Source organism: Taeniopygia guttata, chromosome 31 (genome assembly GCF_048771995.1).
Source record: "Taeniopygia guttata chromosome 31, bTaeGut7.mat, whole genome shotgun sequence".
Taxonomy (NCBI): domain Eukaryota; kingdom Metazoa; phylum Chordata; class Aves; order Passeriformes; family Estrildidae; genus Taeniopygia; species Taeniopygia guttata.
This window is the reverse complement of record NC_133056.1, coordinates 1,446,564-1,461,247: the sequence shown is the minus strand read 5'-3', so window position 1 is coordinate 1,461,247 and position 14,684 is coordinate 1,446,564. Positions and strand designations below refer to the sequence as shown.

The 14,684-nt window shown below is 58.5% G+C and overlaps 1 protein-coding gene across 2 annotated transcripts; it reads left to right on the top strand.

The window, feature by feature from the left end:
* The first annotated feature begins 124 nt into the window (after window positions 1–124).
* Window positions 125–6,588, top strand: FRMD8 (FERM domain containing 8). Of its 2 annotated transcripts, XM_072920374.1 has the most exons (11): window positions 125–306; window positions 791–949; window positions 1,378–1,479; window positions 1,562–1,620; window positions 1,748–1,914; window positions 2,488–2,676; window positions 4,079–4,202; window positions 4,274–4,300; window positions 4,382–4,456; window positions 5,109–5,331; window positions 6,331–6,588. In XM_072920374.1, exons 1-11 carry the CDS (start codon window positions 246–248, stop codon window positions 6,456–6,458), a joined length of 1,314 nt encoding a protein of 437 aa, XP_072776475.1. In that variant the 5' UTR covers window positions 125–245; the 3' UTR covers window positions 6,459–6,588. The 2 variants fall into 2 exon arrangements, with proteins under 2 accessions (XP_072776475.1, XP_072776474.1); XM_072920373.1 differs by having other exon boundaries at window positions 126–306; window positions 4,274–4,456.
* Window positions 6,589–14,684: the final 8,096 nt, after the last annotated feature.

Below are 14,684 nucleotides of genomic sequence, written 5' to 3'. Positions count from 1 at the left end.
CCCGCCGGGACCCCCCGAACCCGCCGGGACCCCCCGAACTCCCCCCGGGGGGATCCCGGCCCTCCCCTCCGCCAGGGGGCGCCGCCCCCCTGTCCTGGGCCCCGCCCCCTCAGTGACGTCACCGCGGGGGCCCGCCCCCTCCGCCCACCCGTGGCGCTTCCGCCCCGCGCGCGGCACCGGAGCGAGGAGCGCGCGGAGCCGTGACCCCGCCGTGACCCCGCGGTGACCCCTCCGTGACCCCGCCGATGGACGGGGAGGGGGAGGCGGAGGGGGAGGGGGGCGCGTCCGCCCCGCCGGGCGCTGCCGGTGAGGGGGCGGGGCCACGGGAGGGGGCGGAGCCGCGACTCCGGGTGTGGCCGTGGCCGTGGGACCCCCGTGGGTGGGGGGCGAGGGACCCTTTGAGGGATGGTCTGGGGGAGGGCGTGGCCGTGGGACCCCCGAGCGTCCTTTGGGTGTGTCCCGGGGGTGTGTCGGTCTGGGGGTGGGGGGTCCCGGGGGAGTTTTGGGGGTCCCGAGTGGGTTTGGTGGGGGTCTCACGGCTCCCGTGCCCCCAGCCCTGCTGTACCTGCCGGACGGGTCGGGGCGGTGTGGGGGTCTCGGGGGATGTTTGGGGGTCCCGAGTGGGTTTGGTGGGGGTCTCACGGCCCCCGTGCCCCCAGCCCTGCTGTACCTGCCGGACGGGTCGGGGCTGTGTCAGTGCGGGGCGGTTGTGGGGCGGTGCGGGGGTCCCGGGGGATGTTGGGGGGTCCCGAGTGGGTTTTTGGGGGTCTCACGGCCCCCGTGCCCCCAGCCCTGCTGTACCTGCCGGACGGGTCGGCGCTGCCGCTGCCGCTGGAGCCGCCCCCGGGCCCCACGGCCGCGGAGCTGCTGCGCCGCCTGTGGGGGGCGCTGCGCCTCCCGCCCGCCGCCGGCGACGCCCTCGCGCTGTGGTTGGGGTCGGAGCTGCTCGGTGAGGGGGGGACGGGGGGACATGGGGGGACAGGGGGGACATGAGGGACATGGGGGACATGGGGGACATGGGGGACATGGGGGACATGGACATAGGGGGGACATGGACATGGCGGGGTCACAGCTCATCCTGTTGTTGGGGTTGGAGCTGCTGTGGTTGGAGGCCGGGGGGGACATGGGGGGACACGTGGGGACATGGGGGGACATGGGGGGACAGGGGGACATGGGAGCACGGGGATATGGGGGGTCGCGGGGTCACAGCTCGGTTGTGAGCGGAGCTGCTCGCTGAGGAGGGGACATTGGAGGGTCCCATGAGGGACAGGGAGACGGGAGGATCCCCCTGGAGGATGGAAGTGGGGGGTCCCTGTGCCCGTGGGAGTCCCCGTGGGGGTCCCCGAGTGGGTGCCAGCCCTGTGTCCCCCACCCCAGAGGTGCAGCTGAAGCCGCGGCACCGACCCCTGCGCCTGGTCCGGCACTGGCCGGAGCTGCTGCTGCGCTTCAGCCTCGGCTCGCCCGCGGCCATCGCCCAAGGTGAGGGGTGGGGGGTCCGGGGGGGTCCTGTTGGGGGCGGGAGGGTCCCCTCGAGGGTCCCACTGACCCCCTGCCCCCCCAGATGAGCCGTGTCTGCAGCTGCGCAGGAACGTGTTCTTCCCTAAGAGCCGCGAGCTGGAGGTGAGGAGGGACACGGGGGTCCCCAGCACGGGGGGATGGATGGGAGGGGGACACGGGGGGACGCAGGGTGGGGTCTGCGGTGGTTTAGGGGTCTCTCTGCGTGACTGGGGGTGTCTGTGGGTCCCAGCTGCAGGAGGAGGAGCTGCTCCGGTTGCTCTATGAGGAGGCGCGGGAGCAGCTGAGGGGGGGGCGCTACCCCGTGGACCCCCCCGAAGCGGCCGAGCTGGGGGGGCTCAGCTGCCGCCTGCGCCTGGGGCCCTTCGACCCCGGCCGGCACACGGAGCTCAGCCTGCGGTCAGCACCGGCCGGACCCCGCCCGCGGGACCCCCGCCCGTGGGACCCCATCCCGTGGGACCCCATCCCGTGGGACCCCCGCCCGTGCCTGTGGGACCCCCGCCCGTGGGAACCCCTGCTTGTGGGACCCCCGCCTGTGGCAACCCCGCCCGTGCCTGTGGGACCCCCGCCCGTGCCTGTGGGACCCCCACCCGTGGGACCCCCGCCCGTGGGAGCCCCTGCCTGTGGGACCCCCGCCCGTGGGACCCCCGCCCGTTGGAGCCCCTGCCTGTGGGACCCCGCCCGTGGGACCCCCGCCAGTGGGACCCCCGCCCGTGGGAATCCCTGCCAGTGTGACCCCCCCCCCCCGAAAGAACCACCCTGGGGCATCCCCCGCGACCACCCATGGGATCCCCTCCACCTGGGAGCCACACCTGGGGGATCCCCCTCACCTGGGATCCACCCACGGCATCCCCTCCGGGACCGCCCCACCCCACAGGACCCCTACCCCCTGACCCCCATGTTGCTCCCGTGCCCCTCCCGGTCCCCCCTGACCCCCCATGACCCCCCCTGACCCCCCGGTGTCCCCCCCAGGCCGCTGCTGGCGGAGCTGCTGCCGCCGGGTCCTCCGGCCCGCTGGGGGGCGCTGTTCCGGCGCTCGCGCGAGCCGGGCCCCGCCCAGCGGCTGCTCGAGGCCTTCGCGCGTGCGCCGGGCCCCGAGGCGCCCCCTGCCGGACTGTACCGGGACTTCCTGCGCCGCTGCCACGCCCTGCCCGGCTACGGGTGAGGGGGGGACACCCCAAAAGGGACACCTCAGTGGGACACCCCCCATGGGACACCCCAAAAGGGACACCCCCAATGGTACAATCCCCCCGGGACACCTCAGTGGGACACCCCCCATGGGACACCCCCCATGGGACACCCCCAATGGTACAATCCCCCCGGGACACCCCCCATGGGACACCCTCAATGGTACAATCCCCCATGGGATACCCCCCATGGGACACCCCCCAGTTAGAGACCCCCGGGGGACACCCCAAAAGGGACACCTCTATGGGACACCCCCCATGGGACACCCCCAATGGTACACCCCCCATGGGACACCCCCCATGGGACACCCTCAATGGTACAATCCCCCATGGGACACCCCCCATGGGACACCCCGCATTGGACATCACCCCCCCCGGGACACCTCAATGGGACACCCCCCAGGGAACACCCCCTAGTGAGAGACCCCCGGGGGACACCCCAAAAGGGACACCTCAATGGGACACCCCCAATGGTAGAATCCCCCCGGGACACCTAAATGGGACACCCCCCATGGGACACCCCCAATGGTACAACCCCTTTGGGACACCTCAATGGGACACCCCCCAGTTAGAGACCCCCTTGGGACACCCCAAAAGGGACACCCCCCATGGGACATCCCCCTGGGACACCTCAATGGGACACGTCCCATGGGACACCCCCAATGGTACAATCCCCCCGGGACACCTCAATGGGACACCCCCCATGGGACACCCCCAATGGGTCACCCCCCATGGGACACCCCCAATGGTACAATCCCCCTGGGACACCTCAATGGGACACCCCCCATGGAACACCCCCAATGGGACATATCAGTGGGACACCCCCCATGGGACACCCCCCAGTTAGAGACCCCCAGGGGACACCCCAAAAGGGACACCTCAATGGGACACCCCCCATGGGACACCCCCAATGGGTCACCCCCCATGGGACACCCCCCATGTTAAGAGACTCCCCTGGGACACCCCCCATGGGACACCCCACTGACGTCCCCAGACCCCCGTGGAACCTCACAAAGACCCCTCCCCAGGACCCCTGCAGACCTAAGGGACACCCCCAGGTACCACCCAGACACCCCCAGATTGATGGGGAGTCCCCCAGATCACCAGAGAACCCCAAAAGAGCCCCCCGTGCCCCACCCTGCCCCCCAGAAACATCAAATGAGCCCCACAGGGGCCCTCCCAGGCACCCCCCAATATCTGAGCCCCACAGACTCCCCCAGACCCACAGTGACCCCCCAGGATTCCTTCTAGACCCCCAAGTTCCTCAGCATCGTGTCCCCCCCAGTGACCCCACCCTGCACCTGGGGACTCAGGAATTTGGGGGGAAGCGGAATTCGGGTTTGGGGGTGACCCAGGTGTGTCCCACCCCCCTCCAGGTGTGCGTTCTTCCCGGGAGCCATTGAGCGGCCGTCGGGGGGGCTGCTGGGGCGGGGGGGGCTGCGCCCCGTCAGCGTGGCCGTGGGGCTCGAGGGGGTCACCATCATTGACCCCCGCCAGAAGGTACTGGGGGGGTCTGGGGGGCAGTTTGGGGGGCAGGGGGGCCCTGTGGGTGACCCCCCCGTGCCCCCCAGCACGTGCTGCTGTCCCTGACGTACCCCGAGCTGTGCTGGGAGCTGGTGGGGGCCGTGGGGCAGGACGGGGACCCCGCGGGGCAGGATGGGGACCCCACGGAGCCCCCCCAGCTCTGGCTGGAGTTCGACGGGGACCACGAGGGAGCCCCCGTGAACCGACTGCTGCGGGTGTTCTCCCCACAGGTGCGACCACGGGGGGGGCAAGTTGGGGGGAGCAGGGGGACGGTTTGGGAGCGCTTTGGGGGGCAGCTGGGTGGGGTCCCTGGGGGATCCTTTTGGGGCTGTTTGGGGCTGGTTTGGGAATCCTAGGACCGTTGGTTTGGGGGTGTTGGGGGACAGTTTGGAGGTGCCAGGTGTGGATTTGGGGGTCTTGGGATGACCCCAGGGGTGTTGGTTTGGGTATCCCTAGGGTATGCTAGAGGCTCGGTTTGGGGGTCTCTGGTGTGGATTTGGGGGTCCCTGGAGGGGTCCTAGAGGGGTTGGGGGTGCCTGGGGTGGGTTTGTGAGTACAGGGGGGGTCTAAAAGGGAGTGTATTGGGGAGGGGGGGTTTGGAGGGTTCCCGAGGAGGGTCCCGGGGGGTTTGGGGGGTCCCTGGGGGGGTCCTAGAGGGGTTTGGGGGTGCCTGGGGTGGGTTTGGGAGTCTCTGGTGTGGATTTAAGGGTCCCTTGGAGGGGTCCCAGAGGGGTTTGGGGGTGCCTGGGGTGGGTTTGTGAGTACTGGGGGGGGTCTAAAAGGGAGCGTATTGGGGAGGGGGGGTTTGGAGGGTTCCTGGGGGGGTCCCGGGGGGTTTGGGGGGTCCCTGGGGGGGTCCGGCCGCGCTGACAGCGCCCCCAGGCGGAGCTGATGAGCGCCCTCATCGAGTGCTGCATCGAGCTGGGCGGGGCGGCCCCGCCCCCCGAGGAGCAGGCCCCGCCCCCCGCCGCCCAGGCCCCGCCCCCCGCCGCCGAGGCCACGCCCCCCGAGCCGCCTGGCGCGCGCGGCGCCCCCTTGCGGCGGCAGCAGAGCGTGACCCGGCCCCGCCTGCAGCGCCTGGCGACCATCGACTACGTGCGGGAGGGTGCGACAGGCGACAGCGGGGACAGCGGGGACAGCGGGGACAAGGGGGGACATCCGGGACATGGGGGAGATCCGGGACATGGGGGACAGCGGGAACATCCGGGATATGGGGGGACATCAAGGACAGCGGGGACATGTGGGACAGCGGGGACATCCAGGACATGGGGGAGATCCGGGACATCCGGGACATGGGGGACATGGGGGAGATCCGGGACAGCGGGGGGATCCAGGACATGGGGGGACATCAAGGACAGCGGGGACATGGGGGGACATCCGGGACGTGGGGGAGATCCGGGACAGCGGGGAGATCTGGGGCATGGAGGAGATCCAGGACATGGGGGGACATCAAGGACAGTGGGGACATGGGGGGACATCCGGGACATGGGGGGACATCTGGGGCATCTGGGACATGGGGGAGATCTGGGACATGGGGGACAGTGGGGACATGGGGGGACATGAGGGACATCTGGGACATGGGGGAGATCCGGGACAGCGGAGAGATCTGGGACATGGTGGAGATCAGAGACATGGTGGACACTGGGGAGGTGGGGCACATCAGGGACATCAAGGACAGTTGGGACATGGGGGGACATCCGGGACATGGGGGACAGCAGGGACATCCAGGACATGGGGGAGATCCAGGACATGGAGGGACATCAAGGACAGCAGGGACATGTGGGGACATCCGCGATATGGGGGAGATCTGGGACATGTAGGACACTGGGGACATCAGGGAGTTGAGGGACATTGGGGACATGGGGGACAGGGGGACATCTAGGACATAAAGGACAGTGGGGACATGGATGGACAGGGGGACATGGATGGACAGGGGGACATGGAGACACACACAGAGCTTCTGGAGGGGGATGGGGGCATGGGATTGAGGAGGGGGACACGGGAGTTCACAGGGGACATGGGGGACAGGGACCTTGGGGGGGGAACATGGCACTGGGGAGCCTGAGGCGCTTCCTGCCCTAATCCCACCCCGGTGTCCCCCCAGGGCAGGAGCTGCGGCGGGTGAAGCCCCCCCGGCGCTCGGTGTCCTTCTTCAGCCGGGGGGGGACCGGGGGTGGCTCCTACAGCCCCGTGGCGGGGGGCACGGGGGGCGCCGGCTCCGAGCAGGGCTGAGCCCCCCTGAGCCCCCCAAACCCCTCCCAGACCTCCCCCTCTTTGTACCCACACCCCCAATAAACTGCACTGCCCCCCCACCCCTCTCCCCAGGCTGGGGGCGGTGGAATTTGGGGCCTTTTGGGGCAAATTTGGGTCGATTTGGGGCTAATCCAGAGCAGTTTGAGGCAGTTTGGCACCAGTTTGGGGATGATTCAGGGTGGTTTGGGGCAGATCAAAGCTGATTCAGGGTGGTTTGCAAATTATTTGGGGCTAATTTGTGGCAGTTTGAACTAGTTTGGGATATTTGGGGCTGATTTTAGATAATGCAGTGAATTTTCCAGCAGGTTCCTGGGGGGTCTGAGGCCACTTTAGTGGAGTTGGGACATTTTGGGGCCAGTATTGGGGGATTTGGGGCCTATTCCAGGCAGCTTTTGGGGCCTGTTCAGGGGGGTTTGGGACAAGCTGATGCAGTTTGGGGCCAGTTTTAGGGGTTTTGGGGCCAGTTTTGGGGGGTTTGTAGCCAAATGGCGGCACCACGTGACAGCGGCCATTTCGGGCTGGGGCCTCAGGGCCACACGTGTGTCACACATGTCACACATGTCACACATGTCCCCTCTGTCAGGGGCTCCTGTGCTGGGGGGAGTTCCCCTCATTAGCACTAACGAGACCTTTGGGACAAATTCCACCATTTTTGGGGCAAGTCCTACTGATTTTGGGGCATCGCTCATTGTCCATATGGGACCTTCACAAACCCACCCAAAATCCCCCCATTTCACTTTTTAACCCCATTTCCCTCCCCTTTCCCACCCAGCAGAGCTGCGTTTATCCAAAATATCGCATTTTCTACCCATAAACCCCACACGCCTCCATTCTGCAGCAAAACCGCCTCAGTCCCGAATAATTTCATTTTCTTAAGGTGCTTTTTAGAAATCAAAGGATTTTTTAAGGGAGATCGGGTGAGAGTTTGGTGCTGTGGGAGGGGTCGGTGTTACTGGCACCTTAAAGACACAGAGGAACTGCTCTGAAATCCAACATTTACAAACGAAAAAAATGAAGAAAATACAAATATTCTATAGGATAAATAAATGTTTTGGAATAAATGTTCCTGTGGGGAGGCGCCATTTTGGGGGGAGCGGGTTATGGCCGAATAAAATGAGATTTTCTGAGGGAAATAAGACATTTCTGAGGTAAAACTTGCCATTTCTGAGGCAAATTGGGAACTTTCTGAGGGAAATGAAGCCTTTTTGCTACAAATCGGACATTCCTGAGGGAAGTAAGACATTTTCGAGGCAAACAGGGTATTTCTGAGGCAAATCGGACACTTCTTGAGGGAAATCAAGCATTCTTTGAGACAAACCAGACATCTCAGAGGGAAATGATGAGGTAAAACCAGACATTGCTGAGGGAAATGGGTCATTTTCTGACGGAATTCAGCCATTTCTGAGGAAAAGATTCCCTCAAGGAGCTCGAGAGATTTTCCTGAAGGAACTCGAGCTTTTCTGAGGTAAAACCAAGGACAAAAGGGTGGGTTTTAATAACTTTTTCCTCTCTCCGGACGCTTTTCCCCGCCCAATGCGGAGAGGCCGCAGCGATGGCGACTGCGCCAGAGCCGGGGGCGGGGCCAGAGAGGGGCGGGGCCTCGTGTGACCCCGCCCACTAACGCGTCACCTCTGATCCTTCCGCGGTTCTTTCACTTCACCCTGGATCCCTCCGCCGGATCCCTCCGCGGCCGCTCCCGCCCCTAAAATCTTTTTTTTTTTTTTTTTTTTTTTTGGCCTGTAAATGGGCGTGGGGGAGGGGCGGAATGAAAGTCGGGGCTGTGGGGGTGGGGAACGAGAGGGGGGAGGGGGTCTGAGCCCGTTTAGCGGCGGTTTGGGGGGAGGGTACGAAATTAAGTCCCCCCCCCTCGCACGCGCCCCTTTTCGCGGGGTAATTTTTGTGAGAAAAGTCGCTAAAAAGCATCGAGTTCTAAAAAACTTGGAAGCCTCAAGGAAATTCTGGGTTTAGAGTAAAGAATTGAGGTGGTTTTGCTTCAAAAACCCACGGGGAGAGTGGAGGGGCAACCTCCCACTTTGGGTTAAAAAGCGGCCATTTGGGTTTAAAAAGGACCTGAAAAAGCTTGGTGGTGATTTTTAAAGGCAAAACCTCTGTCCTGTGCCTCAAAAATGGCTTCCCGTCAGCTTAAAGTGATGTTAAGGCTATTTAGAAGTTTTCGTGTTATCCTAGCTTAAAAAAAAAATCTCAAACTGATTTTTTATTCTATTTTTTTTTTCCTAAGAAACACCTAAGATTTGGTAAAGAGCATCTTTCCATAGGAAATGCTTTAAAATGGCCTCTCCAGGCTCAGTGCCTGAAGAAAAAGCAGCTTTTGGAGTATTTTCATGCAGAAAGCATGTACTTTGGACATGTCAGAGTTGCTAATTTAGATTTTAAATTAGGGCTTAAACCAGCTGCAAATGGATTAATTATTGCTGTAAAAATTATCATTGAGATAAACCTTCCCTAAAATCAGGGTGTTTTTGTGGGACGCCTTTTCCAGCACTTGAAATGGGGGAAAAAAAATTACATTTGAGAGCTTTAATGGTGGAATAATCCAGAACATAATGAACAACAATAAGGAAATATTTTCCCCTGCAGGAAACGCCCCAAAAATGTCGGAAGAGCACCTCCCACACCCCCAAAATGCCTCATTGGTTTCATCAGCAACTTTAATTAGCCCCAGAGCAGCTTTAATGAATCATAATTAAAGGGTCGGGAAGGGGGGATTGTCCCCACCCTGCCAGCACTTTTGGGGTGTTATTTCCTGCCCGGAAACGCCTCAAAAATGCTGAGAAAAGCACCTTAAAATTCCTAAAAAATGCCTTAAAATGCCTCAGAATAGTGAGGGTTTATTCCCCTGATTGAAAACAGGGACTTCCATGACTTGGCCTGGCCTGAAATGGGGTGAAACACGGGGATTTTGATGCATTTTTGTTGTCAAAAAAGGAATAAAAATGGTGGTTAGGACTGTGCTGGGTGAGGGTGAAAAAAGGGTTAAAAAAGGGTTGTTTGGGGCTTTTTGGGGAACAAAAGTGGTGAAAATTGGGGCTTTGGGGTCTGTGTTCCCTCAAGAACTTTTTTTATCCCCCTTTTTACCCTTTTGAGGAGGAATGGCGCCTTTTTGGCAGCGGCCCAGCCCAGTGACGCAGCAAAAGCAAAAACCGGAATAAAATGAATGAATAAAAAAAAAAATAAATAAAAGCAGCTCTAAAACCACCCGGGAAGGTCGCAGAGAGAGATTTTAGGGCAGAATTGGCCAAACCGAACAAAAAAATCGCTGTTAAATTTAACCATTTTCGTGCTGGCCGAGGGGGGGATGGGAGGGGGAGCGCGGTTTGTGAGGGAAAAAAATCAAAAAAAAGCGTAAAAAAAGAGAAATAATGAAAAAAGAGTCTTTTTCACTCTGGGGGCGGTGGGTTTGGGGGGCGGTTTTGGGGGCTGTTGCCCTTTTTTGGCGATTTTAGGGACTATTTTGTCGCCCCCGCGGGGCCCTTTATAAGGACGGGGCAGCGCCGGCAGCGCCCGGCCGGGACCCAGCCCCGACACGGCCCAGAGCTGCTCGATTTTATCCAGAAACCTTCTAAAAACGGCTTTATTTCCTGCCGAGAGCTCAAAAATTTGCTTTATTGCTTACCGAGAGCTCAAAAATGGCTTTATTTCCTGCCGAGAGCTCAAAAAATGGCTTTACTGCCGACAAAAAGCTCTTAAAAGCTGCGATATTTTATATAGAAAGAGCTCCTAAGAGTGCTTTTTTCATAAAAGCGGCTCCTAAATCTTTATTTAAAGAAAAGAGATGAAAGCGGTTTCCTTTAAGGAAAACTGAGCTCTTAAAGCTGCTTGCTTTCAATTTTAAAAATCCTTAAATTGCGGCGATTCCAGTAATGGGAAAAGCCGGGGCGAGCCGGGGCACTTATAATTGAAAAAATGAATGAAAAACCGTCTAAAAAGCTCTTAAAGCTGGTTTTTATTTAAACCGAAGCTTCTGATGATGGATTTTAAGAAATCGCTGCTTTCAAAGCAGATTTCTGGGAGAAGAGGCAGCTCTCGCAGCTCTTTAATTCTTAACATATTGTAATATGATATAAAAAGCCGGAGCGAGCTGGGGCGGTTTTAATTTAAAAGGAGCTTTTAAAGCTGCTTTAATTTAAAGAAAGAAAAAGCGCTTGATACGCTGTTTTCTGCTAAAAAAGCTCCTAAATTTATTTTTTTTTAAACAAAAAAAGCTCTTAAAGCTTAAAATAATGTAGTTTTGTCCCCACGTGGGGCCGGGCCGGGCAGCGCAGGCGGGGGCGGCCGGTTTGGGGTGAAATGCGGCATTTTCAGACGCAGGATGGATTGAGAGGAGCCAATTTTGAGGGAAGAGCAGGAAAACTGAAGAGTGAAGATGGAATCGGCAGGGAAAGGAAAGTTTTTCTTCGCAGTGGCCCCATCTGGGGGGAAAAAAGGACTTTTTGGTAAAATGGCGGCAGTTGGGCAGGGGAGGAGCAGAGAGAAGAGAGGAAAAAAGGACAGAAAGACAGAAAATAGAACAAAAAAAAGGAGAGAAAATAGAAGAAAATCAGAAAAAAAATTAGAAAAAATTAGAAAAAAAGAAAACAGAAAATTGAAAAAACAGAAATTGGAAAAACGAAAATTGAAAAAGCATAGAAAAAATGGAAAAATAGAAAATAGAAAAAAAAAGAGAAGAAAATTGGAGAATAGAAGAAACTAGGAAAAATAGAAAATTTGGGAAAATAGAAGAAATTAGAAAAAAGAAAATCGAACAAATAGAAAATAGAAGAATATAGAAAAAATAATAGAAAAAATGAAAATAGACTGTATATAAATAGAAAAATTACAATTGGGAAAAATGAAACTAGAAAAAAGAAAATAGAAAATTATAGAAAAAAAAGAAAAACCCAACTGCTGAAAATTTGAGAAGATGGAAGTGAAAGAAAACAGGGAAAAAAACAGAAGAGAGAAAATAGAAGAGAATAGAAGAGAGGAAAAATGAGAGAAAATCAAAGAGGATTTAGAGGAGAAAATAGAAGCGGAAATAATGAAAAAAAGAAGGATAAAGGGAGGAAAAAGGAAGAAAAATCCCGATTTGGGTCCCGGAGCCAGGAAAATTGAGGAATTTGAGGAAAATGCCCCAAAAGGAGCCGGAGGCAGCGGCCGGGTGAGGCCCCACCCCCCACGGGGGTTTGGGAATTTTGGGGGGATTTGGGGGGTTTTGGGGTTCTGTCGTTTCAGGCGCCGCCGCCGTCGCCCCTTCCCCTTCCCCCTTTTTCTATTAAACTCCCCAGAAATGGGGAAAACCCCCCAAATTCCTCCAGCGCCCTCCGGCTCCGCCGCTCCCGCCGGCGCCGCTCAGTAAGTGTCCAAAATCTTTTGTTTTTAACCCAAAGGCGTCGCGCGGGAGGGGCCGGTGATAAAAAAAAAAAGGGAGAGAAATGATAAAAGAAATGTTTTGTATTTTTTTGGGGGGGGTGGGGAAAGGGGGAGGGGGTGTCTCGAGTGTTTTTCCCCTTCAGGGAAGCAGCAAAACGCAGGGAAAAAAGGCAAAAAAACGGTGAGAAAAAGCCGAGGAAAGGGAAAAAAAAGAGAGGATTTAACCAAAAAAGGCCAGTCTGCACTCAAAACGCGCTCAGGAGATTCCGACAGGGATTTGAGGAGAAAACCCCCAGAGCTGGGGAATGCAGAGAAGTAAGAGTCGATTTTATTTTATTTCATTTTTTGGGGAGGTCGGTTTTTGGTGGGAAGGGGGCGGTTTTGGGGTGTTTTCCGCCCTTTCCGCAGCCGCAAGTGAGAGGAGGCAGCAGCAGCAAAAAGAAGCTTTTTTGCCCCAAAGTGAAGCTGGAAGAGCAGGAATTTGGCTCCAGGAGCTTTCCTTAGGAAAGAAAAAAAAAAACGTAAAACCCCCCCAAAAACCCCGTGGAGGGAGGGGCTGGAGCAGGCGTGGGGGGAGGGGACAATAATCATGTTTTCAGGTTTTTTCTCCAAAACCAGCAGCAGGAATGCTTAAATTTAGACTTTTGTCCCCAAAACGAGTAAGTGTAGGAGCGAGCAAGGGGCGGGAGCCTCGAATTTGAGGCAAAACCCCCCCCAAATCGGCGGTGGCAGGTACCGGGTGCGCCCCTCCCCCACCCTGAGCCCCCCCCCCGGGACCCGCGCGGGGAGGGGTGGGGGGAGGGGCGGCAGATTTGGGGCGTTTCCGGCCGGTTTGGGGCGTCGGGAGGCGGGGGGAGCGCGGGGACCCCCCCGGACGTGGCATGTGGGCACCTCCCGACCCCAAATCCCCCCAAAACCGGCGGAAAACCGCGACCTTCGGGCGGTTTAACCGATTCGGCCGCTTTTCCCCCCAGAATCAGTTGTGCTGACAGGGTGTGTGTGGGGGGGTCTCGTGGGTGTTTTTTGCAGCCCCGCCGGCCCTGCCCCCGCCAGAGGAGCCTCCAAGAGCCAGACTGGGGCAAAAAAACCCCAAATCAGGGTCTGCAGGAACAGTAGGGAGCCAGAAATTGGTATTTGTGCCGCTTTCACCCCAAAATGGGCCACTCCAGGGATGGAAGGGGAGGGGGAGCTTTGGGTTTGGCTGCTTTCCCCCCCCCAAAAAAAACCCCAAAATTGCTAAAATTGCTTCAGAATGCGCTGCTCGTAGGGCCCGCCCCCAAGCTGGGAATTGAAACAAAACCCAGGGTTTTTCCACCCAAAAAAGTGCTTAGTCAGCGCTTTCGCGTGGTGCCTGGGGAGGGGGAGGAGCTTTTGTACCGTTTCCCCCGGATTTTCCCCCAAAGCAAAGGGATGGAGGAGCAGGTGTGGGGGATGGGGGGTTGGGTGTTGTCTCTCTCCCCTCCCCACAGTGACAGTGCCAAAACCGCCTTGATTCGCCCCAAAATGGACAATTTGCTCCAAAAAACAAAAAGGCTTAAAAAACTAGAAATTCCCCCCAAAATAAGAAAGGTGAGCCAGCAGAGTAAGTACCGGCGGGGCCCCGGGACGCGCCGACCCCAAAATCCCCCGTTCTCGGCCCGAGCTGCGAGGGGGGCGCGCGATGGACCCCAAACCCCGTTTCGGAGCTGATCCTGCGCCGGGGGCGCGTCGGACCCAAAACGGCCCTTTCTGAGCCCGTTTAGCGCCGGGGGCGCGCGGCCGACCCCAAATCCTCGTTTCTGACCTCGCTGTGCTCCGGGGGCGCGGGATTAACCCCAAATTCCCCGGTCTGAGCCCATTTTGCGCCCTGAATTCCTCCTCCTGGCCCTGTTTTGCGACCGGGACGCGCCCGTGACCCCAAATCCGTTTCTGAGTCTTATTTTGCGCCTGGGCCGTGACTTGGACCCAAAATCCCCATTTCTCTGCCCAAATTGCGCCGGGGGCGTGTGATGGCCCCGAACCCCCCAAACCGCCCGTTTTTGGGTGTGCTCCGGCCCCAAATTCCCCACATTTTGCCCCAAATTTGCTTGGGGCGGGGCCGGACCTGTTTTGGGGAGGTTTTTTTTGGTTTTTTTTTTTCCGCTTCGGGAGGTTTTTTCTTTTCCTGAGAAAACTTTACCCCGTTTTCTCAGGTTTTGCTTTTTCTCCTCTGGACCCAAAAAGGCCGAAAAAAAAGCAAAAGGCGCCGGTGGTGGCACCCCCGGGACCCCCCGGGGCGGGGTTCGACCCCCCGCGGCGCCGGTGCTGCTGGCCTGGGGTCCCGTCATGACAGAGACCCCTCATATCACGATAGAAGCCCCCTCATATCACGACAGGGAGCCCCATATTGTGGTGGAGACTCCCCTGTTTCTCCTCCTTGACTTGGGGATCTGAAAATCCAGAGGAAAAGGAGACCCCTGTATCCCGACAGGGACCTCATATCGCAATAGGAGCCCCCGTGTTGTGATAAGGACCCATTATCACAATGGGAACACCCCCCCCATTCATTCACACGGCTTTTGGGGACCCATGGTACAAGGGCGGGGGTGATTCCATGTCGTGACAGGGACCCCTTTTGGTAATAGGCCCCACATATCGTGACAGGGACCCCCTGCCCCCATTCTCCCAGAGCCCCACACCGGGTGACCCACAGTACCAGGATGGGGGGTGCCTCATATCACGACAGGGATGGTCTATCGTCTGTCCGCGTTCTGCAAGGGCTCCGAATCCCGACAGACCCCGGCTCGCTCTGAAGACAAAGATGGAGACAGTCGCGACAGTGCTCCTGCATCGTGACAGGACCGGGTTACAAGGGGG

Coding starts and splice junctions, on each gene's coding strand:
- FRMD8 (XM_072920373.1), top strand. CDS start 246: ATGGACGGGGAGGGGGAGGCGGAGGGGGAGGGGGGCGCGTCCGCCCCG. Junction 1,621..1,747: donor CTAAGAGCCGCGAGCTGGAG/GTGAGGAGGGAC, acceptor TGTGGGTCCCAG/CTGCAGGAGGAGGAGCTGCT. Junction 5,332..6,330: donor CATCGACTACGTGCGGGAGG/GTGCGACAGGCG, acceptor GTGTCCCCCCAG/GGCAGGAGCTGCGGCGGGTG.